A 25,796-nucleotide genomic window follows, 5' to 3' on the forward strand; every position below is an offset into this window, starting at 1 on the left:
CGGGATTCGGGAATAGTTTTCTGATTCACGTCCACTGATATCCATCTGGAGCGAGGAATCTATCATCCGCCCACTGCAAATAAACTTCTAAACAAGAGTTCTTTTTCGAGTTCTTTCAGCAAAAAAAGCTTGATCAGAATTCCCCTAAAACAGACCCTGAGACAAGTTCTTGCAGGATCTACGGAAATATGTTTCCCATGCATAAACAGAAATAAAACCTCCTAAAAACAAATTAAGACCTAAAAGACCATCATAACTGCCTTTATGAGATAAACAGTACTTTAATCCTTAATGAAGCTTAACTCTTAACTCTTAAGATCTGAGAACATTCACACTTGTTTATGTCCATCTTTATGACCACTATGACAAACACTCTGGGCCTAAAAAGGTTCAAGATTCAAGATTCAAGATTTTTATTGTCACGTCATAGAGTACAGGTGTACATGCGAGTGAAAAACTTGGGTGCAGATTCCCACCAATGTGCAGAGAACAATATTTACAAGAAGAAGAATAAAATAAAATATAATATAAAATAAAATATACAGAGTACTGTATAATATGGGAAAGTCTGATAAATACAGTGTAAAGTGTAAAGTGCAGGGTGCAGAGTTTGTATGGGTGTCAGTGGGGAGGGTTGGGCAGAACACTGTTCGACTGGCTGTTCCACAGCCTGGCCGCCTTGGGGAAGAAGCTGTCTCGCCTCCTTCCACTCGGTAGCTGTGAGTACAGGGAGCAGCTTGGATGAGAGGGGTCCCATTTATGATCCTTGAACTGATCAAGAAGAAGCACCCTAGCAATTTAAAATGCAGTAAATTAGCCTCAGTATTTAGACATCGAAGAGTCCTTGGAGTCATGAATGGCCAGTGTGCGAATGCCGTTGTGTGACGGGCTTTTCAGTACATTGTTAATATATTACAATTCTTTAATTTTCCCAGAAATCGTCAGTACGCCTCATAATCTGGTGCTCCTTATGTATGAGTTTTACCAGTCAGGTATTAAGGAGCAGTAAAGCCACTCCACTGAAGTGCATACAGAGTTATACAGGAGTTTCAGGGAAGTTTCTCCAGCACCAAGGCTAGAGCAGCATTATCATTAACCACTAACTGCGCTCAGTGCTAGCTCTTTCGCTGTTTAGAGGTGAGTATTGTCGACTTGTAGTCTGCTGCTAACCCTAGCTAGTACTGCTGGAGCAGCATTAGCATTACCCGCTAACTACGCTAAGCGCTAGCTCTTTCACAGGCCTGTAGCCTGTGCGTTTATCGTGTTAAATAAAGCTACGTAGGATGAAATCTGGGAATCTAAGCTTGCTGTAAATAAACGGAAGTGCTTTACTGACCCAAATAAACAGTTTTCAGGAGATAAATCTGTGTGGATTGACATTCAGCGCTCGTTTTAAGACTTTCAAGAATTACAGTTTTGTTTGCTTAGCTTAGCTTAGCTTTACAGGTCTCGCCGCTGGGTGGCTGAATCAGAAGGAAAACATGGCGACACCCATGTTCCTTACTAGTGTCACATAAAATGTGTCTTATAATCTAACAAGCTTTATGTGTGAAAATAGACCCAAAAAATATATACATTTAATGATCGTGTGTCTTGTAATCTTAAGATAATTTTTAAAATGGGTTTTTCCTTTCAGATTAATAAATCTGTTGATTTTATGTTGGATTCTCTTTTATTTTGGCAGCTTTCTTTCAATTTAATTCTATGTTTCTTTGTTTTAGTGATGTGTAAATAAGCAAATACCTCAAATATATAAATGTAATATCTCCATGTTCGCAGTAGATCTTGTATCAGCAGCATTAGCAGCAACATGGTTGTTTAGGTAACCAACAAAAGCTGTTATAGCCAGAAAAAAGTGCCAAGACCTACCAGACACCATAAATTTGGAATGAATACAGTGTACTATATATGGCTTTGTAGGGATGGTTGCAAAAGAACATTAAAGCAGTTTTAATATTATAATATTTCAACCTCCTCTCACTCAGGAACACTACTACTGACAGTTTAATGGGTGGATTTTTTGTCCAAAATCGCACCTAGTGTCTCTCAGCTAAATTACTCAGGAATCCCTTCACACATAAATATAATCCATATATGGTTAGAAATGGCAGAACTTACTCTTTCTAAAAATAGTGATCACATCCCAGTGTGGTAAAGCTAAATCTATAAGAACCCATTGAGAAAAACTCCTAAAAAAGTGAAAAATCTCCTTCCCCAACCAATATTATTTACCTTTAGTGCTTCAAACATATTTATATGATGTTTCAAACCAAATAATATCAGTAAATAAAGACTCAAAAGTGTCCACAGAAAAAGTGTGAAACTACCTGCTTTACTCAAACTAAAGCTAGGTATGGTGTGCGCACTACTTTATATAGTTTTTATTTTACTTGCACATTTTTACTTTAAGTAGTTATTTTGCACTAAACATTTTTATTTATTTAGACTAAAAAAGTTTATATTTTTGTATATAGTTTTCTTTGTGTGTCCTGATTAAAATACTGAAAGGCAGGTTTTTAGTATCTACATGTATCCTAGAGGTGTGATTATTGATTATCAAGATAAATAACTCCACCTGATGCTGTTTCTCCATGTATTTTGTCAAAGTAATAATTAATAAGCCATGTAATTAACTATTATCATCATCAATATTCTTATGCTTTAAACTCATAAACACTCTAGTCTAACCATTTTTGAAAAGATATCTTAGGTGTGAATATATTTAAAGTCTATACATTCAAAAATAAGTTAAAAAACAGCCTAGAGTTCAAAAGCCCTCTCTACACTTCTGTATTTCATTGGGCAATATCTTACACCCCGTCAACAGTCTATTTTCACTGTTGTGTGTTTCTATTATATCTTGGTGGCAAAAAAATATAGGTGCGCCACTGACTGATTAAAACCCTGACAACGGTCAACAGTCAGCCTCTCTGCAGAGCACAAACTCAACTTATAACTCAACAATAAACAGAATAAAGAATAAAATAACATTACTGTTCTATTAAATGAGCTGCTGGTGTATCTTCACAGTGTAAACATGCAGGTCAGTATCCTTTGTTGAGACGCACAAAGCAACAATAATTTATTGTTCTGACAGACAGTTCTGGTGGAAACAGGAGAGTTGAGATGCACATTGAATTCTGCCGTGATTTGATCAGCCGTGGTTTTATGTTTTTTGGATACAATCCGGGTTAGCTCCCGAACATCCCTTTCAGACAGCTTCCTCTTACAGCGTCCACAGTTAATCCTGTTGGATGTGGTTGGTCCTTCTTGGTGGTATGCTGACATTACCCTGGATACCGTGGCTCTTGATGCATCACAAAGACTTGCTGTCTTGGTCACAGATGCTCCAGCAAGACGTTCACCGACAATTTGTCCTCTTTTGAACTCTGGTATGTCACCCATAATGTTGTGTGCATTGCAATATTTAGAGCAGAACTGTGCTCTTACCCTGCTAATTGAACCTTCATACTCTTCACGCTCTTACTGGTGCAATAATGTGCAATTAATGAAGATTGTCCACCAGGCTGCTCCAATTTAGCCATGAAACCTAAAATCCCACACTAAAATGAGACAGGTGTTTCAGTTTTACTGTCCAACCCCTGTATATCAAAATATTAAACATGATAACACCAGTTATCAGTGCCGAGCTCTCAGAACCCGAGGAAAACAGCAAAACAACATAAATCGGCCCTTTAACCAGGCATGTAAATCTCTTTTTAAAAGGTAAATAAGAGCGTTTGTTTTTCTGGGATTAAAAGCGTGAATTCAGCTGTTACTGGAAATATCTGAGCAAAACTGCAAAACTGTGCTGGACTGAGGTGCACAACTTTCCACACATGCGTTTACAAGCACGTGCCCAACCATGTGGATGGAGGCCATGCGGTTACCTCGTGTTTACTCCTATTTTTCCTTCATTTTTAATCGATTGACACCACTAATGTAAATGTAACTAACTGGTTAACTATGTCATTTTACAGTGTATTATATTTTTAGCATTGTATTTTTAACTGAAGGTATTGAATGGAATTGAGGCCTATAGGCGACCGTGCAGTAGATCTGTTCTCACATGATAACCTCCATATGACCTCCACGCAAGCTCTGCAGAAAAACCCACGACTGATGGACATCAGCACATGTTCCTGCACTCGTAGGGACAATATTACAAGCCTGTTTTCTATAGTGGAATATTGTAGTCACTGTAGTATCCAGTATTCACCTCCAACATATGAAGCTACAACCTCTGTGTTTTAAAGTTTTCTGCTCCCAAATACCATAGATTTCACACCTCTCATTCAAGTAAGTGTTAAAAAAAAAACAAAAAAAAACTATACCATGTGGTTTCTGAGGCTGGTAACTCTGATGGACTTATCCTGTGCAACAGAGGCAACTCTGATTCTTTCTTTACTAGGGTGCTCCTGATGAGTGCCAGTTTCATCATCAAAACTTTCTTTCTTTTTTATTTTTTTTTGCAACTGCACTTGAGGGTGTACTTTTAAAGTATTTTTTCTGTCTTTAGTTGAGTATTTCTTGCTTCTCATAATCTGGATTAGAACATTACTCAAATATTCACTATTCACTGTATACCTGTATCTCTACCTCTTCACTACTTTACAACTCAAACACTTTATTAAGAGGCAGAAAATTCGAGTAATTAACTCTTGATGAGTTCAGCACAGCTGTTAACTGAAAGCCTGAATTCCAGGTGACTCAATCTGAAAAAGCTGGTTTATTAACACTTTATTCTTTACTAAATAACTTTGATAGCTTTATTACTAACATAAAGTAATTAACAAATGCTGAATTTAAGGTGGATTTCAAGGTTCTTCTTGTCAAGAACTTTTGTTTTCATTATGGTACAGTATAAGCCTTTCATTGTCTCAACTAAACTACAGTTTCCTCCAAGAACCGTACCTGTAGCCATGGCTCTGTTCGGGGTCTTTGCACTTTCTAAAGCCATTTAAACCATCAAAACCATTTATTCAAGAACCATCAAGAAGAGGTTTTCCTAGTTTTTGGTTTCCAGATCAAATACTTTCTTTCAGTGATGATATTTCAGTATAGAAACGCTACCTTTGGTAAAGAACCCCTTTTTAAAGGGTGTAGGTCTGTGATATGTAGGTCACCATGATATTGAGACTGCTGATGACTTGACAGCCAATCCTGCGACTTTAATCCATTATGTTTCCTACACACATAAACACACTTCATGCTCAGTAAAACAAAATTGGCTGGTATCAGTTACAAAGCCTTTTTAAAGCCCTTCAAATATTTTATACCCTCTCTATGACAACAACTATAGAGAATATAGTTGTTTTTCTGTAATCAATACAGAAACATGGCCTTTATAAGCCTGTACTGTGTAGGCGATTGGGGCGAATGTCGATTTTGATCCATTGATGCCCTGTTCTGGCACTTTAAGGCAATATGTTGACAAAACAGTCTTTATATTTTCTCTACAACAACAAATATACCTGTTTTTGAGTCTGGAGAGAGTCCAGAATCCATAACTAGAATTAGAACCTTCCTAATACCAACGCTGAGAACTCTAAACATGCCGTCACCCATCAGATCCTAAAACGTACAACCATGATTTACTTTAGAACAACTTTAGAGGTCCGAGAACAGAGCCATGAGGGTTACCAAACAAGGTCTAGAACATCTAGTTTAGAACATTTTTCACTAAAGTAAGTGTGTTTAGGTTCTGTTATGTCTGAGCATAACCTTATTTCAATATAGAAACATGGCCACTGAGGCGAATGTTGATTTTGATCAATCGATGCCCTGTTCTGGCACTTTAAGCCAATATTTAAGCCAACAACAAATATGCCAGTTTTTGGGTCTGGAGAAAGCCCAGAGTCCAGAACTAGGACTAGAACCTTCTTATTACCAATGCTGAGAACTCTAAACATGCCTTTAACCCATCAGATACTGTAAGTAAAGCCTTCACTTTCAAAAGTACAATACTACCATGATTTAAACCAACTTTATAGGTCCTAGAATAGAGCCCTGTGAATTACAAAATAATCCACTATAGTTTCTGCATTAGAATTAAAAACAGACCCTGAATTTACTACTATAATTTACTGTATAACAACTTTAGTAGTCCTAGAATAGAGCCATGTGGGTTACCAAACAATTTACTATAGTTTCTGAATTAGGATTGAAGACAAAGGTCTACATCATCTAGTTTAGAAAATGCTTTCACCGAAGTTCCTACATTTTTTGCATGACCTTATTTCAATATAGAAATATTGCCTTAATATGAGCTTGTACTGTGTAGGGAATTGGGGCGAATGTTGATTTTGATCCATCAATATCCTATTCTGGCACTTTAAGCCAATATATTATTCAAACACACAATGCAAAGGCCTACAAACGTCTTTATATTCTCTTTAGAACAACAAATATGCTAGTTTTTGAGTCTGGAGAGAGTCCAGAGTCCAGAACTAGAACTAGAACCTTCTTAATATCAATGCTGAGATCTCTAAACATGCCTTTAATCCATCAGACCATGCATGTAAGTCCAAAGTAGAGTTCTTCACTCTCAAAATTAGAGCACCACCATGATTTACACCAACTTTACAGGTACTACAATAGAGCCCTGTGGGTTACCAAATAATTCACTATAGTTTCTGCATTAGAATTAAAAAGAGAGGTCTAGGACATCTAGTTCAGGACAATTTTCACTGAAGTTCCTAAATTTCTTTACATGATCTCCTATTCTCGCACTTTTAGCCAATATGTTGCCAAAACACACAATGCAAAGACCTACAAACGTCTTTTTATTGTCTATACAACAACAAATATGCCTGTTTTTGAGTCTAGAGAGACTCAAAGTCAAGAACTAGGACTAGAACCTTCTTAACACCAATGCTGATAACTCTAAACATGCCTTTAACCCTTTAGATCCTGCATGTGAGCCCAAAGTAGAGTTCTTCACTCTTAAAACAATGCAAAAGCCTACAAATGTCTTTATATTCTCTCTACAATAACAAATAAGCTAGTTTTTGAGTCTGGAGAGAGTCTAGAGTCAAGAACTAGGACTAGAACCTTCTTAACACCAATGCTGATAACTCTAAACATGCCTTTAACTCATCAGATCCTGAATTCCCTACCATACTTTACTTTAGAACACCTTTAGAGGTCCTAGAATAGAGCCATGTGGGTTACCAAATAATCCAACACGCTAGTATAGTTTCTGCATTTAAAGGATTAAAAACAGTGTAAGCTACTAGAACATCTAGTTTTTTTTAAGGGACCATTTAAGACTTAGGTTCAGTGCCACGACTTCACAGTTAGGTCCAGTAGTCTCAGCAGTCCCCACAGTTCTCAGTGGCGCCACCTAGCGTTCACTCCCTTAATGACGCTGCTCCAGATGTGAACATCTGCTTGTGCTGCGTCCTGGTTTCTTAAACTTGATTCGTCAGACTTGTATTTTTTTTTTATGAAGGTATAACTTGCCAAAACATTAAGATAATGCGCATTATGATAGAGATAAGCCATTATTACCATTATACTATGATCTCCAGAACTTCTTATAGAGTTTTAATACTGAAGAAAAAGAGCTATTTTTGGCACTTACCCTGAAACTTGTACTCTGCACACATTCCTGCCCTTTGGGTTGAGTTCCTGCCCCAGCACTGGACTAAGGAGTTGAAGCAGTAGAAGTAAAGCCCCAGCTGCTAGAGTGCCCTTCAGAGACAGCATCCTTCCAGGCCCTGACGCTCAGCATTCCTTTCAGTGCGAGGCGACGTGTGGAAGTCCGTCTTCTTCTGAGCGTCCAGTTGCGTACACGTACACGTTTTTTTTTTACACTTTTTATCACGTTTTTACACGTTTCACCAACGTTTAATCCAGATACGCTGACTTTTGGGTGGATTTTCTTTGTGAATTAGCTGTGTGTGTGTATGTGGAGAGAGAGAGAGAAAGAAAGAAAGGAGAGAGGGAGGGAAAGAGAGAGAGGGAGGGAGGAGGGGGGTTCTGGGGGTGCTGGTGTTTCTATTACGACGCCATCTGAAGGAAGAGAGAGAGAGAGAGAGAGAGAGAGAGAGAGAGAGAGAGAGAGAGAGAGAGAGAGAGAGAGAGCCGCAGAGGCGAACGTAAAAAGAAACCTAAACAAAAACCCGCTCCACACAACTTTTACGCGCGTTTTACGCACGTTTTACGCGCGTTTTACGCACGAACACAAAACCTCCCCTCACTTTTTAAGCACTTATTCTCCAAAGCTGAAAAAAAAACAAGCAAAAACAGCTCCAACCAGAACTTTCTGAAGGTTCTAGAGATTCTGAAGGTTCTGTAGGTTCTAGTCACTCAAGCATCCAAAAGGTTCTGTCCAGCAGGGATCGTGCGTAAATCCAAATATAATAAAAATACATATATCCACGTCTTCCTAACGGGACTCTTCTACATCAGGCATTTCTTCATTTTGCTCGAAGCCACACGTAGAAGCAGCCCTTCTCCCAGAAGTGGGGTGGGCGTGTCTTCCCCTGCCCGGAGCTTCTCCCAGCGCGGCTAAGCTCCGCCCACTTTGACTTCTAAAGGGTTCCTTACATAAAAGTTACTTAGTTTAAAGTCGTTTAATGTAATAAGTTAAAATTATATGTGTATGTATTTTTAAGTATTATAATAACCTAATTTCACACATATTTGTATGTGTTTAGATGCCAGATAAGAAATGCCATGAATAATATTTAGCCATTAAAAATATATTAAAATAAAAATTTAGAAAAAGACAGAAAGAGAGACAGAAAGAGGTAGAGAGAGAGAGACGGGTAGTCAGGTAGAGGGAGAGAGAGAGAGAGAGAGAGAGAGAGAGAGAGAGAGCAAGATAGAGAGAAAGAGGCCATCAAAGAGGTATGGAAAGTTAGATAGAGAGGAAGAGAGACAGAAAAAGAGAGAAAGAGAGAGTTCTATCAAGTAGAAAAAGTTAGAGAGATAGAGACAGGTAGAGAGAGAGAGAGAGAGAGAGAGACCATTCAGACAGGTATAAGAGAAGTTAAAGAGAGAAAAAGAGAGAGATAGAAAGAGTTAGAGAGAAAGACAGGTAGGGAAAGTTAGAGAGAGAGAGAGAGAGAGAGAGAGAGAGAGAGAGAGAGAGAGAGACAGTCATTTAAAAGGACATTAGTACCTGTTTGTGTCTATGTTACCGTAGCATCGCATTTAAGTCATATAAAATGCCAGATAAAAAAATGTCATAAATAATATTGAATCATTATAAATATATAAAATTTAAAATATATATATATATATATTTTTAAAAGGATAAGATGCATCTTTTTTAGCAGCAAATTTAACCACCTCACAAGTTTAAAACACTCACAAAATGTATTGTTAAAATTGATAGAAAATAGAAATCACACTGTACTTAGGGGCTTCTGAGCTGAATGCTGGAAACTCTATATTCTACACTTTAACATAGGCTGTAAGCTGTGTCCCAAACCCCTATTCACCTCTGCTTAATTAAAAAAGCTACATATTTCACAAAAAATGTAGAAATTATTAAAATGCACTCAATATTTTTACTTTAAGTTAAGTTACACTGTTTAACAATTTGATACTCATTTAAAACTTTAAAATCTTTGATCTAATTCATTTGTTTGTACTTTTTCTTGATTTCATAATATATCCAAAAAACAACTCAACTGAAAATTAACTCAACAGCGCCCTCTTCTGTCTGACTTTCAAAACATACACAACACAGAAATACAGCACATCTCACATATATACACATATACACAGATAAGAACAATGCGCATTATACAATTTGACTCTTAATAAGTCATTAATAATGATAATAATAACATAATTTCCCCTGCAAGTTTCATTCGCTTTTTTTATTTTTATTTTATTTTTTATTTTGTATTAGAGTAAAACAACTTATTTTAATTATTTAACGTATTTAAACACAAATTATCATTTACTATTAACTTAATTCAAAAGTTCTAGTATAATCTGACCCTCTTTTATTAATCTTATTTGACGATTTTTTTTATGTAAAATAAAAACAAATTATTACTATTAGAAAACATGTTTAAATATACAACATATACAACAAAACATACATTAAAAGATCATAATTTTTACAGGTTAAAATTCCTCATATACATATTTATATAACACATTTGTAGCGTTTATGAAACGCTCCTCTGAAACAGCACACGTGCGACGTTACGTCACCAAACATGGGCGTGAAGGGGGTTTGGACCAATCAGCGGCTTTCTTGTAGTGGGGGCGTGTTTGTTGTGCTCTGATGTCATCAGAAAAAGCGAGAGACAGAGGAAGAGACAGACAGAGAAAGAGACCGACAGAGAAAGAGACCTTCAAACAGGTAAGATAAGAAAAAGAGAAAACGAGTCGGAAAAAGAGAGAGAGAGAGAGAAAAGAGAGAGAGAGAGAGAGAGAGAGAGAGAGAGAGAGAGAATTCAGTCAGGTAAGGAAAGTTAGAGAGAGACAGAAATAAGTAGACAGAAAGAGAAAGAGAGAGAAAGAGACCGTTAGGCAGGTAGGGAAATTTAGAGAGAGACAGAAAGAGAGAGACAGAAAAACAGAGACATAAATAACTAGACAGAAAGAGAGAGAGTAAAAGAGAAAGAGACCGTCAAACAGGTATGGAACGGTAGATAGAGAGAAAGAGAGATGGAAAAAGAGAGAGGTCTTTCAATTAGGAAAAGTTAGTGAGATATAGAGAGAGACAGGTAGACAGGTAGGGGAAGTTAGAAAGAGAGAGAGAGAGAGAGAGGTAGGGAAAGTTAGAGAGAGTGAGAGAGAGAGCATGCAGACAGGTATAGGAAAAAATAGAGAGAGACAGAAAAGTTAGAGAGAGAGACAACAGGTAGGGAAAGTTAGAGAGAGAGAGAGACAGGTAGGGAAAGTTAGAGAGAGTGAGTGAGAGAGCACTCAGACAGGTATAGGAAAAATTAGAGAGAGAGAAAAAGAGAGAGACAGAAAAGTTAGAGAGAGAGGCAGGTAGGGAAAGTTAGAGAGAGAGAGACAGTCAGTCAGACAGAAGGACATTAGTACCTGTTCGTGTCTATGTTACCTCCTGACCCCCTCCTGACCTCCTCCACAGCTCCGCATCATGTCGTACCGCGGGACGTTGCGCGCCTGTGCCCGGCTGGGGCGCCTCCGGTCCCGGTTTGGATCCCCCGGTGTGTCGCGCTGCGGCTCCCGGGCCCTGAGCTCCTCCTCCCCCGCAGTCAGTGTGGATTTTGAGGAGAGTAGAGAAGCCTACAGGAGCAAAGCCACGCTGGAGCTGATCAGAAACCTGCTGGTCCTAAAGATCTGCTCTTATGATGTGCTGGTGGACCATAATAAGGAGGTAACTTACGAGTTTTACCCATAATATAAACAAACAGTCAGCACTTCCTGTCACTCACATTACATAACAGCATAACATGTCTTAAATAAGATCAATGAATAACATTTTACTGTTTTAAAAATAAAAGTTCATAAAATATAAATAAACATAATTTCTATTATATAAATAATTCAAATATAAACAGTAGTCATGCTTTATAATGATATATATATGGGCAAGCCAGGTGTATATAACTCCTAATGTAGCTTCTTTCATACACATAAAAAAGGGATAACATAGAAAGACATAAAGAAACAAAAGCATTTAAAAAGCATAATAAAATAGACTATAATTGTATATAACAAAATTAAGCATACAGCAAATTAAAAAGATATATCACTGGAATTGTTATTCTCCTCTTGTAAAAAAACAGGGTTTAGGCATGTTTTCTGACATATTTTTTGGGGGAAGCAACATAATATAATATAAGATAATATTTTTAAACTAGAAAAATCACTTAAATGTCACTTTATTTAAAGTTAACATTAAAATTGCAAAAATATTATAGCTAAAAAAATACGTACTAATTAACCTTATTCACAAAAAAAAAAAAAAAAAAATATATATATATATATATATATACATACATATATATGTATATATTTATATATATATATATATATATATATATATATATATATATATATATATATATATATATATATATATATATATATATATTTCTGAATGGTTTAGTCTTTCTGGCCTCTTTTTGAAACTTTAAGGAAGTGACTTCATCCATCAAACTTTCTATAGATAGTATAAGTATAGATGATACTTTTTTTAGTCTTACCTAACACATTTTCACCTATATTTCACTCTTTATGTATTAATATTACACAAATTACAGAACTACCTGATATGAAAAATGCATGTTCTACAATAGCAATATCATTTGTTGGCATTTATGAAGAAATAAATGAAGAGTTTTAAACCTTAAGCATTTTGGAATAGAGAATAAGTTCCTGAGAATGACTGGAGCTCGTGGCTTTTCACTGTGTATCTCCAGAAAGGGCGTGGCTTTATATAAACTGTGCTGGGCGTGGCCTAAATGTGTTTATCTCACTGATATAACCTGTAACCCTGCTGATGTACAGTACCAGTCAAAAGTTTGGACACACCTTCTTATTCAATGTGTTTTCTTTCTTTTTATGATGTTTTTTTACATGGTAAATTTAATATTGAAGACTATATTAAAGCTTAACAGAAACAAATGCAAAAAAAAAAAATATTCTAGAATATGTTTTATATTTTAGATTCTTCTAAGTATCACATTTATCTTCTATGTAGGACAGATTTGCTCACTCTTGGCGAGATTTTAATCTCAGTGTCTTCATGAGGGAAAGTCACCTGGAATAGTTTTCTCAGTGTCTTGAAGGAAGGAGTTCCTGGAGGTGCTGAACAATAGCTGCTGCTTTTTTTCCTTCACTCTGTGAAGCTCATCCCAATTAAATCACCTCAAATCACCATCTCAGTTCATCATGTTTAGATCAGGGGATTTTTTTTACTGTTTAACACTTAATTCCAGTTAAGTCCCTTAACTGTTTTAATGTCTTTATTATTAATCCACTATGTAGAAAATAAATGAAATTAAATAAATAAATAAATAAAAACATTGAATAAGAAGGTGTTTCCAAACTTTTGACTGGTACTGTGTAACTCAATGACATTTCCCCTGACCCAGGACTCAATGTGTATGCAGTGTGTGTATCAGTTTACATCCGGCTTTCCATTCGACATAACTGCCCTTTATAAAGCTCACGTCACAAATAGTCACATGCTGGTGGCCAGCATAACAGCTACAGGGGCCATGTAATATATGTGTGTGGGATAACCACACATACAGCACCAGTCAAAGATGTGGAGATTATTATTTTAAAATGTTTTGCATTGGAAATGTATATTAAAGTCATTCAAACTAAACAAAATATATGGAATTAATTCTTTAAATTGGCACCTCTTGCTTAGATTAGATATTTTTGCGGACCTTGGCTGCATTTTCTCAGTCAGTTTTATGAGGTAGATCTATTTGAGCAATGTTTTAATCCATATTGTGGTGAAAACTACTCAACTAAAGAATAAAGCAAAGAATACAATTTAAAAACTTTAAAAGTTATTTTGCAGTCGCAAAAAAATATTATGATGATGAAACTGGCACTTATCAGGACTGTCCCTGGAAAGAAAGACCAAGAGAAAGCCTGGGTGTAGGAATGGATGACCAGTTATCATTCTCGAGCCATATTGCAAATCTGACTTGGTCATGCAGATTTCTCCTGTACAACATCCGAAGAATTCGACTGTTTCTGTCTCAGGAAGCCACTCAGGTGCTCCTGCAGTCTCTCTCTCTCTTATCATCTCAAGACTTGAAGACTACTGCAACTCTCTACTGGCTGGTCTTCCACTGCGAGCCACCAAACCACTACAGTTAATTCAGAACGCGGCAGCACGATTCGTCTTTAATCTTCCGAAGTTCAGTCATGTAACTCCTTTGCTGCGTTCCCTCCACTGGCTTCCTGTTGCCGCCCGCATCCGATTCAAAACCCTGACGCTGGCCTACAAGGCAAAAAACAGACCAGCACCTCCATACTTCATGGCACTGATGGTCAAAGCCAGATCTGCACCAAGAGCTCTTAGAGCTTCCAGTACGGCTCGGCTCCAACCTCCATCCCTCAAAACCTACAGAAAACAAACATCCAGACTCTTCTCTGTGCTGGAGCACCAAGGTGGTGGAATGAACTTCCACTGGTTGTCAGAACAGCAGAGTCATTTGCGGTTTTCAAACGTCGACTGAAGACACATCTTAAACTAATCAAAAAAAAAAAAAAAAAAAAAAAGGGTTCCTAGGGTTCTAAACATGATCAAGCTCTGTGTATCTCTTGATCCTAGTCTACAAACTAGCTTTGGATATTTGAAGAAACATCGAAGCACTGTTGTAAGTCGCTCTGGATAAGGGCGTCTGCTAAATACCATAAATATAAATGTAATGTAAATGTATTGCACAGGATAAATTATAATGAACTCAGTATTCTTACAATATAACACCTCACAATGTATGCAGGTGTGGGCTTTTTTTTTCAACCAAGGTGTCCGTTGACTGCAGTTCCTTGACTTTTGGCACATCAGTATAAAATACAGCTTCTCAGTGATCTAGAAGAGAAGAGTCTGATGGTACCCACTATATACTCCAAATAAATACATAATTATAGTGCTATTATCATCTTCTACACTGAATAAAATGATGCGTAAAATTTACTGTAAAAAATTCGCAACTTTCTGCAATTGCTTTTTTAAGATAAATTTAAGTAACTTCAACTCAGTTTCTAGACTTAAATGTTACATAGAGTAAATAAGTGAACTGAACTTCAGTCAATCCTTTCTTTTGGTAAACTTTACTTCATTTCTTCATACAATATTACCTAATTACAATTACTTCATTTATACAATATTACTGAAATAATTTATGATACATAATATATTATAATTCCTGAAATTTAAATATTTTTAGTTAAAACACACATATTACACTGTCTCAACACATGGATGGCATGTAATACATATTTTTAGAATACTAGTATAATGAATAGAATGTATTACATGCCATCCATGTGTTGAGACAGTGTAATATGTGTGTTTTAACTTTTAGGAATTATAATATATTATGTATCATAAATTATTTCAGTAATATTGTATAAATTAAGTAATTGTAATTAGGTAATATTGTATGCAGTAGGGGTGGGCGATAAGGCTCTAAAATAATATCCTGATATATCATGGTATTTTCACGATAACAATACTCTTGGCAACATGACAAAACTGAATTAAAAAAAAAAATTCAAGCATACACTACTTCAACAAAATGAAAATTAAGTTTTAATATTTCCTACATTATGATATGGCAAACAGCTAAGTGAGATATTAAAAAATACATGAATTTCAGATCAACAAAAATCAAATTTTTAAAATAAAATAAATGATACTGTACAGATATAATCTGTCTTTAGCTGATATATAATGGGAAATGAGAACATTGTGAATTTGAACAATGAACAATGAATCAATTGTGAATTATTTTGCTAAAAACAGTAAAAAAAAGTAATACTATTGCGTACGATATGATATTGCACACCCCTAATATGCAGAAATGAAGTAAAGTTTACTAAAAGAAAGGATTGACTGAAGTTCAGTTCACTTATTTACTCTACGTAACATTTAATTCTTAAAACTGAGTTGAAGCTACTTAAATTTATCTGAAATTAAATTTACTTTAAAAAAAAGCAAATGCAGAAAGTTGCAAAACTTTTTATAAATAAATTTCAATCATCATTTTTTTTTCAGTATAGTAGATCTGAGTACCTGGGTTAAAGGTGAAGGACCATGTGACTCCTCTCCAGTAAGTTTAAGCATCTCTTCTTCTCCTCTACAGATAATGGACCTGAGCAGAACCCTGCTGGGTCAGAAGGGCTTCGAGCAGCTGATGAAAATGACGTTCTACGGTCAGTTCGTGGCCGGAGAGGACCACCAGTCCATCAGACCCCTCATTCAGAAGAACATGCAGTTTGGAGTGGGCGCGGTGCTCGACTACAGCGTAGAGGAGGATATCTCTCAGGAACAGGGAGATACGGAGTGAGTACAGTTCATAGTTAGTAGAAAATATACTGGTGCATCTCAAAAAAATTGAATATCATTGAAAAAAAGTTAATTTATTTCAGTAATTCAGTTTAAAATGTGAAACTTATATACTATTATTTATATGTTTTTCTTCTCTTTTCTTGTTAATGATTATGGAATGAAAACCAGAAAAAAATCAGTGTCTCATAAAATTTGATTATTTTATACTGTATTTTACGTATTATAAAGCGCAATTATGCAACACTAGTAAGGAACAGGGGTGTCACCATGTTGTCCTTCTAATTCAGCAAGTTAAGTAAGGCTAAGCTAAGTAAACAAAACTGTAATTTAAAACTTTTAAGTCAAAAGAACGCTGCATGTTAAAGGGATAGTTCGGTATTTTTGACATGAGTCTGTATGGCATCATCATAACCAGTGTCGTGCATCCACACTGACTTACCCCCCACAGCGTCCTGTGAGCCGAGTTCTTGTCCAGTTTAGGTCAAAGCGAAAGTAGTCCGGCATGTTTGCTGGGGTCAGGAAAATAACTCCTTTTTCTTCCCAAAGCAGTACGTGTTCAAAAGAGTGATTTATTTACATCACAAAAAACTAACCCTGCAAAAGTCACGCCTCGTAAATCACTTGGGTCCTACTTTCTCTCATTTCGTATCAGTGCGCGTCATTCTGACAGCGAGCTGCGCACGCGTCAACAAGCGAGAAGTAAACAAAGCGACCCAAACACGTAGGCTAGCTGTCAGGTTGCAGCGCTGCGCGCATTGATATGGAACGAGAGAAAGTAGGACCCAAGTGATTTACGAGGCGTGACTTTTGCAGGGTTAGTTTTTTGTGATGTAAATAAATCACTCTTTTGAACACGTACTGCTTTGGGAAGAAAAAGGAGTTATTTTCCTGACCCCAGCAAACATGCCGGACTACTTTCGCTTTGACCTAAACTGGACAAGAACTCGGCTCACAGGACGCTGTGGGGGGTAAGTCAGTGTGGATGCACGACACTGGTTATGATGATGCCATACAGACTCATGTCAAAAATACCGAACTATCCCTTTAATCTACACAGATTTCTCTCCTAAAAACTTTTATTTACAGTAAGCTTTACAGATTTCCAGATTTCCACTAAGGCTGGGTGCAGCAGCATTAGCATTAGTGGCTAAATGATGTACTCACCTCTGAACGGCGAAAGAGCTAGCGCTTAATGCTCTTTTTTTTTTTTTAGTGCTGTGTATTTAAAATAGGATAGAATGTTTGGTTGTACTAAATCAACATGAAAAAGCATCGTGATAAAATTGTTATTGTGATCCTGAAGAAAAAAAAAATGTGGTATGATAATTTTGCCATATTGCCCACCCCTACTTCTACCAGCAGAGCTGTATATAGCATATAGCTTCTCTTTACAGGGGTTGGACAATGAAACTGAAACACAGTCTCATTTTAGTGTGGGAGGTTTCATGGCTAAATTGGAGCAGCCTGGTGGCCAATCTTCATTAATTGCACATTATTGCACCAGTAAGAGCAGTAAGAGTGTGAAGGTTCAATTAGCAGGGTAAGAGCACAGTTCTGCTCAAAATATTGCAATGCACACAACATTATGGGAGACATACCAGAGTTCAAAAGAGGACAAATTGTTGGTGCACGTCTTGCTGGAGCATCTGTGACCAAGACAGCAAGTCTTTGTGATGCATCAAGAGCCACGGTATCCAGGGTAATGTCAGCATACCACCAAAAAGGACCAACCACATCCAACAGGATTAACTGTGGATGCTGTAAGAGGAAGCTGTCTGAAAGGGATGTTCGGGTGCTAACCCGGATTGTATCCAAAAAACATAAAACCACGGCTGATCAAATCACGGCAGAATTCAATGTGCACCTCAACTCTCCTGTTTCCACCAGAACTGTCCGACACCACAATAAATTATTGTGCTCTAAAACCAGGTGTTTCAGTTTCATTGTTCAACCCCTGTATATACTATGTGAACTAAGCATCATAAGAATGAATGGTATTCTTTATGTACTGCATCCACAGCCTGTTGTACCTTCTTCCTGCTTTGCAGCATCAGAGCGTCTCAGTGTGTCTCCGAGTCAGCAAATACCCAAAAAAGCCAAAAAAGCCTCTGTCTCGGATAATGTGAACCCCACCCACAGTGTGGAGCAGCCCGGGGCAGAGCGTGAGCTTCATGAGCAATGCAGCACACGGCGGTTTGTGACATAACATAATTCAGGAAGGTCCCGCAGGTGTAGAACTGAACAATTTCCATCCTAGACTTCCACAGAACATCTCAGCTGTGCCAAAACAGGGGGCGGGGAGAATAATGTGGGGGCGTGTACATTTTATGGATAAAGAGTGTAAATTCACGCAGTTTGTTCAGAACCCTAGAGCTTAGCATTAGCGGGATTAGCATTAAGGAACACTGAATGGTAATTTAAAGCACATGTGGATGTTCTGAAGCCCTGGTGGCCTCAGCCCCAGCAGTTCTGCACCAGTATGATCCAGATCCAGTCCGGTTTTGTGGTTCTGAACGCAGACAGACAGTGAAACGTGCCAACTGGACTGGTGAGCTGCAGATGGCTAATCTTTCCTGCCTGACTGAGTCTTACAGACGTGGTTTGCATTAAAACCCTCAGTCGTTAACCCCCGACTGATGGACACACTGTAATACAGAGCACTTCCTCTAGACTAATGGACAGAGACTTTGAGTAGACCGACAAGACAAGACAAGGAGACAGAGAGACAGACAGACAAGAGACACATACAAAGAGAAACACAGGATAGATTGACTGACAAGATAAGATACTTAGATGAACTGACAGACATGCAGTAATAGGTTGGCAGACAAAAACACAGGGTAGGCGCTGTATATTATCAGAAAAGATAGAGAGACAGTCAGACAGACAGATGCAAAAGGTATACAGACAGAAACACAGGATAGGTACTGTATATTATCAAGAAAGATAGATAGACAGACATATATAATAGGTAGACAGACAGAAACACAGGATGGGTATTATATATTATCAAGAAAGATAGATAGACAGTCAGACAGACAGAAACACAGGATAGGTACTGTATATTATCAATAGAAAAATAGGTAGACTGACAGACAGAAAGACAGACAGACATATATAATAGGTAGACAGACAGAAACACAGGATAGGTACTGTATATTATCAGGAAAGATAGATAGACAGTCAGACAGGAAAGGTAGATAGACAGACAAAAAGATAAGTACCCAGACAAACATGATAGCGAGACAGACAATAATAGCCAGCAGGCAACGATAGTTAGACAGACAGAGGGAAATGATAGGTAGACAGACAGACAGACAGATATAATAGGTAGACAGACAGAAATAGGATAGGTACTGAATATTATCAGGAAAGATAGATAGACAGACAGACAGATATAATAGGTAGACAGACAGAAATAGGATAGGTACTGATTATTATCAGGAAAGATAGCTAGACAGACAGACAGGCAGGAAAGGTAGACAGTTAGACAGACAGATATAATAGGTAGACGGACAGAAACTCAGGATATGTACTGAATATTATCAGGAAAGATAGATAGACAGACAGACAGGCAGGAAAGGTAGACAGTTAGACAGAAATTTAAGATAGGTACTGGATATTATCAGGTAAGATAGATAGACAGTCAGACAGACAGGCAGGAAAGGTAGACAGTCAGACAGACTGTCAGTCAGACAAAAAGATAGACAGACACAGAGACAATAATAGACAGACAGGCAAGACAAGATAGTTAGACATATAGGGGAACGATGGGTAGACAGACAGACTGACAGGATAGGTAGATCAGCAGGCGATACAAGAAAGGTAGACAGACAGAAACAAAAGAGGCAGACAAACAAATGAGAAGTGGATGGAGTAAGCAGACAGACAGGCAAACAGGATAGGTAGACAAGGAAAGGATAGGTAGACAGACAGACAGGAAAGTTCAGACAGGCAGGGTGTAGACAGACAGGCAGACAGGATAAGTAGACAAGGAAATGATAGGTAGACAGACAGACAGGAAAGTTCAGACAGGCAGAGTGTAGACAGACAGTAGGATAGACAATATGTAGACTGACAGGATAGGCAGAGTGACAAGACGGGTAGACAAGCAGACAGAAAGACAGGATAGGTAGACTGACAGAAACAAAAGATAGGTAAGCAGACAAACAGGTGAGAGATGGTAGACAGGACAGGTAGACAGACAGAAAAGATAGACAGAAATACAAAAATAGATTGACAGGCAAGAAACAGACAGACAGACAGCTCTCTCTGTAATACTATTATTTGTACAGAGCTGTTATAAACAGGCAGAGGGTTGGGCTGAGGTTGCAGATGTAAACAGAAAGCTGCGACCCTATTGGTCAGCTCTGTCAAGGCACGTTGAATCTCATTGGCTGATCTGTGGGCGGTCAGCGCTCTCACTCTTCAGGAATTCTGTCACATGGTGTGGAGTGTCCTGCGTGAGTAACTGTCAGGGAGACTGTTTAAGTTTAAGAGCAGACGCAGGGTTTCTGTCTCACTCGTTTCCGTCTGGGGTCGTCTGCAGTTGCGGTTTATTGCTTTCGACAGCTTTAACTTTCAATAAATCCGTCTGAAACGTGTTTTTTGGTTTTATAGACAGACAAACAGACAGACAGACAGACAAAGAAGATAAATACAGACAGATGGAGTCTCCAGAATTGTACCACAAAAAAACCCCAAAACATTCTTAAATGGTAGAGTGAGCATCACATCAAACTCTCTCTCTCTCTCTCTCTCTCTCTCTCTCTCTCTTTCTCTCCCTCTTTCTCGTATAAGATAAATAAAGAAACTGTTTTTAATGGACAGGTAAGACTCTATTCTCTATTACATTTAGTTTGAACCATGGCTGTAAGAATTTGATTGCATACAGCAACAGTTCTAATCCCCACCTCATCCCAAAATCACACATTTTATAATAACTTTTGGTATGAACGATATATTGTAACACAAATTATTGTGATACATGATATTATTGTCATTTTAACTTTTTGTCACTTTTATTATTAGGACATAATTATAATAATGTAGCACAAAATTGTGCCATTTTTACTCCATTTTAAAGAGCAGTGAATGTTTTTAATAATTAATAATCTTTAGACATTGGAATTGGAATATACTAGTGCATCTCAGAAAATTAGAATATTATTAAAAAGTTACTTTATTATAGTAATTCAGTTCAAAATGTGAAACTCAAATACAGTATTATATGGATGTGTTACACACAGAGTGATCTATTTTAAGCGTTTATATATTTTATTGCTGACAAATCAGTGTCTCAGAAAATTAGAATATTATATAAGACCAATTGGTGCTTTTGGTTGTGTGGGCAGTGTGCCAAGTCCTGCTGGAAAATGAAATCTGCATCTCCATAAAAGTTGTCAGCAGCAGAGGGAAGCATGAAGTGCTGTAAGATTTTGTGGGAAAACAAAACCGCACTGACTTTAGACTTGATAATAAAACACAGTGGATCAACACCAGCAGATGACATGTCTCTCCAAACCATCACTGATTGGTGGAAACTTCACACTAGACCTCAAGCAGTTTGGACTGTGTCTCTCTCCACTCTTCCTCCAGACTCTGCTCCCTTGATTTACAAATGAAATGTAAAATTTACTGATGATCAGTGATGGTTTGGAGAGACATGTCATCTGCTGGTGTTGATCCACTGTGTTTTATTATCAAGTCTAAAGTACTGTAAATAGATGGATAAAACAGACAGTCTGACTGATGGACAGATAGACGGGCAGATCTGACATATTTATTGACAGGGTTTTTCAGCACTCTGGAAATGCGGGTATTGAATTTACTGAGGTGTTTGGTGCCGGTGCCGCACCAGAGCAACTGACAGACTGATAGACAAACAGACAGACAAGATAAATAGATGGACACAACTGGCTGGATTCTCTAAAATAGTTCAACAGCAGTGTGAGCATCACTCTGAATTCTCCCTCTCTAACGTTTAAGAAGAGCTTAATACAAAGATCCAGACAGACAGACAGACAGGTAGACATGATAAGTTAATGTCAAAGGTATACAGGACAGACAAACAGAATTGATAGAGTTTGACAGGATAATTAGACAGACAGGCAGTTATAAGAGGTAGACAAACAGTCAGATAGACAGAATAGGTAGATAGATCAACATGTAAGAAAGACTGAAAGACAGACAGACAGACAGAGACATAATAAGTAGAAAAACAGACAGACAAACAGACAAAAAGAAAGACACACACAGTAGGTAGACAAACAGGTATATAGACAGGATGTGTAGATGTGATGGATAGAGAGATAGACAGGCAGACAAAGAAAGACAAACACACCTGTCTATCTGACAAACATTCAGATAGACAGGATAGGTAGATGTGATGGGTAGACAGACAGACAGACAGACAAAAAGAAAGACACAAACAATAGGTAGATGAGTAGTAAGATAGACAGGATAGGTAGATGTGAAGGGTAGACAGACTGAGAATTGTACTGAGAATACGCCATAGAAGGCATGAATTACCACCCACAGTGGACAGTGCAGTGGATAAGCGGTAATGATGGTGACTGGCAGCATCTGGCTACACCGTCCACACCGTCCACACGTCCACACAGTGTTCTTTAGCTTCTATGGGACTTGGCAAAAGTCACGGGACACGTCAGTGTATACAGACTGTCCTCCCGGTCTCTTTGGGATGATTCTGCTGTGATAACACGATTAAATCATGTCCTCTGACAGTTTGATGTCACGCCGGTGTCAATATTGTGACATTTGAGTTCAGGAAATTGTTCCTATTTATTGTAGCTATTGACCTTTACCAAATACGAGAGCGAGCGCTGGAGTCCTTAAAGGTCTTCTGAATGAAATATAATAGAAACACACTGAGAGAGAGAGAGAGAGAGAGAGAGAGAGAGAAAGAGAGAAAGAGAGAGAGAGAGAGAGAGAGAGAGAGAGAGAGAGAGAGAGAGAGAGAGAGAGAGAGAGAGAAAGAGAGAGAGAGAGAGAGAGAGAGACCTGGGGAAAATATATGGGCTCCAAAAGGAGCTCCTATAATAATTTTTATTTAAAAAAATAAAAATCCTTTTTTAAATTAGACACTAATCAGACATCTCAATGGACAGACTGAAAGAAAGACAGGATAGGTAGATGAAATCGGTAGACAGACAGACAAGAAAGTAAGACAGATGACAACACAGAGAGGTCAACAGATGGAGAAAGATGGAGAAAATGAGACAGACAGCAGACAAGATAAATAGACCATAAAGGTAGACAGACAATATAGGAAGACAAGATAGGTAGACAATTTGGATAGACAGTATAGGGAGACAGACAGACAGTAGGTAGACAGAAACACAGGATAGGTAGACAGGATTGCTAGACCATTCGATGGAAAGGACAGGCGGAAGGACAGATGTTATAAGTTGACAGACAGGTAGGATAGGTAGACGGTCAAACAGACAAAATAGACAGACAGATACACATCAAATGAAATAGTCAAACATGAGTGCAGAGACAGACAAGCTATGAAGACTGGCAGACAGGATGAATATACGAAGAGACAGACAAGATAGCTAGACAGGCAAGATAAACAGACATCAGACAGACAGACTGGATAGCCAGAGAGAGTGAGAGAGACAGAGAGAGCGAGAACGATAAGTTGACAGACAGACAGAATAAATAGACAGACAAGACAAACAGACACATTATAGACAGACAGATAGAGAGACAGGCAAGCTAGGTAGACAGGCAAAATGGATAGATAGACAGAGAGACAGACATACAGGATAGACAGAGAGAGAGGGAGACAACATGAGTTGACAGACCGACAGGGTAAGCAGACAGACAGAAGGACAGACAGGCAGACTGGAAAGGTAGACAAGACAGACAGGATAAGTAGACAGACAAGACAGACATTATAGACAGACAGACAGGCAATATTAGTGCACAGACAGGCAGACTTTGATAGATAAACAGAGAGACAGACATTATTGGTAGACAGACAGACAGACAGGATAGAGAGAGAGAGAGAGAGAGAGAGAGAGATGACAGACAGACAGGATAAGTAGACAGACAATATAAACAGATATTATAGACAGACAGATAGTCAGGCAAGCTAGGTAGACAGGCAGACTGGATAGGTAGATAGAGAGACAGACATTATAGGTAGACAGACAGGATTGGTTGACAGACAAACAGGGCAGATGCTCAGACAGAGAAACCTACTGATAGGCAGATTGAGAGACGATATAAGACAGACAGACAGACAATATAAGTGGACAGACAGACAGGATAAGTAGACAGACATTATAGAGAGAGAGAGAGAGAGAGGGAGGGAGAGAGACTGACCTGCACTTAGTGACTTGAGGGAAAAGAGGGCAAACCTTTTTCTTTTTCCTTTTCCACACTTTCCCGCGTCAGACACAGCTGTCAGACGTCTAAGTCACTTTAAAAGTGTCCTCTAAGGTTACACTCGGACAGATCAATTATACTGTGTCTGAGGAGTGGCGCTCACAGTACCCCCCTCCGTCCTGAGGAGGGCGCCGGAGCACCGCGGCCCGTCCCGTGCCGAGCGGGAGCCGGAGGTTGAAATGGAACGTTTATTGGAAATGCTTTTTATGACCGCAGAAGACCCGGGCTGGCCACTGGCTAATAAAAGCTAATTTATGTTCATCATGTGTGTGTGTTTTAGAGTCTCTGCCTCTATCAGTATTGCATTACTGTCCACCCCGCCGGACCCCGCTAACAACGTTACGCAGAAGTGAGTGCTCAGCTTTTCAGCAGCACCAAGAGTGCAGTATAAAGAGAGTGGAGGATGTGGCGTCCCAGGATGAGTCGGCATCCGATACGCAGACCTTTATATTCTTCTCATCCTGACAGAAACCCACAGTCCAGCTCTGTGCTGCGTTCCTGCAGGCTGTTAGACACATGAACTGCATGGACAAAAGTATTGGGACCCCGGCTTTTTCGCTGTTTCTTCACGGATATTAATAAAAAACAGTTTATTCTGCTTTTGTTGGGGTAACTGTCTCTACTGTCCAGGCAACAGTTTGTTAGAAAGAATGAACAGACAGACAGACAGACAGACAAACAGGGTAGGGACATGACTTAGGTAAACTGTTAGACAAACAGGATAGGTAGACAGACAAGATAAGAAGACAGTATAGGTAGACAGATAGAGAGAAAATATGTAGACAGAAATACAAAGAACATGTGTAGACACACAGACAGACAAGATAAATAGGCAAACATACAGAATATGTAGACAGAGAGACAGGACAGACAGACAGGATTTGGTAGACCATTAGATAGAGAGGGCAGGTAGGTAGTGAGATAGACAAATAGGATAGAGAGACAGTCAGTGAACAAAGACAGGCAGAATAAGTAGACAGAGACACGACAGAAAGACAGACAGACAGGATTGGTAGACCATTATACACAGAGGGCAGGTAGATGGTGAGACAAACAAACAGGATAGGTAGACAGACAGTCAAGAGAGACAGGCAGACAGGGTAGGTAGACAAAGAGACGTGATAGGTAGACAGAAAGTCAATAAAGACAAGCAGACAGGATAGCAAACAGACATAATATGTAGACAGAGAGACAAGACATACAGACAGACAGGGCAGGGAGATGACATAGGTAGACTGTTAGAAAGACAGTATAGGTAGACAGAATAGGCAGACAGACAGAGAGAATAGGCAGTAGTAGATAGGTAGACAGGATAGGTAGACAGTGTTGGTAGACAGCTTAGGTAGACAGACAGAGAGAATATGTAGACAGACAGACTGAATAGATAGGC

The 25,796-nt window shown here is 38.3% G+C and overlaps 2 protein-coding genes across 4 annotated transcripts in view; one reads left to right on the forward strand and one right to left on the reverse strand.

Moving 5' to 3' along the window:
* Positions 1 to 8,380, reverse strand: part of scarf2 (scavenger receptor class F, member 2) — a 76,172-nt gene extending 67,792 nt beyond the window's left edge. The window contains exon 1 of the mRNA XM_022668430.2: positions 7,586 to 8,380. Within this exon, the coding sequence (XP_022524151.2) occupies positions 7,586 to 7,710 (125 nt within the window). The 5' untranslated portion in view covers positions 7,711 to 8,380. The remainder of the gene's footprint in view (positions 1 to 7,585) is intronic.
* A 1,857-nt stretch (positions 8,381 to 10,237) lies between these two features.
* The window catches only part of prodhb (proline dehydrogenase (oxidase) 1b), a 52,206-nt gene continuing 36,647 nt past the window's right edge, over positions 10,238 to 25,796 (forward strand). For all 3 annotated transcript variants that reach the window (XR_007428899.1, XM_049470592.1, XM_049470593.1), the window contains exons 1-3: positions 10,238 to 10,330; positions 11,072 to 11,320; positions 15,783 to 15,982. Coding sequence is in view for 2 of the 3 variants with exons in the window: in XM_049470592.1 (XP_049326549.1) it covers positions 10,253 to 10,330; positions 11,072 to 11,320; positions 15,783 to 15,982 (527 nt within the window). In the remaining variant the exon portion in view is untranslated. The remainder of the gene's footprint in view (positions 10,331 to 11,071; positions 11,321 to 15,782; positions 15,983 to 25,796) is intronic.

The sequence above is a fragment of the Astyanax mexicanus genome, chromosome 22, assembly GCF_023375975.1.
Source record: "Astyanax mexicanus isolate ESR-SI-001 chromosome 22, AstMex3_surface, whole genome shotgun sequence".
Classification (NCBI taxonomy): Eukaryota; Metazoa; Chordata; class Actinopteri; order Characiformes; family Acestrorhamphidae; genus Astyanax; species Astyanax mexicanus.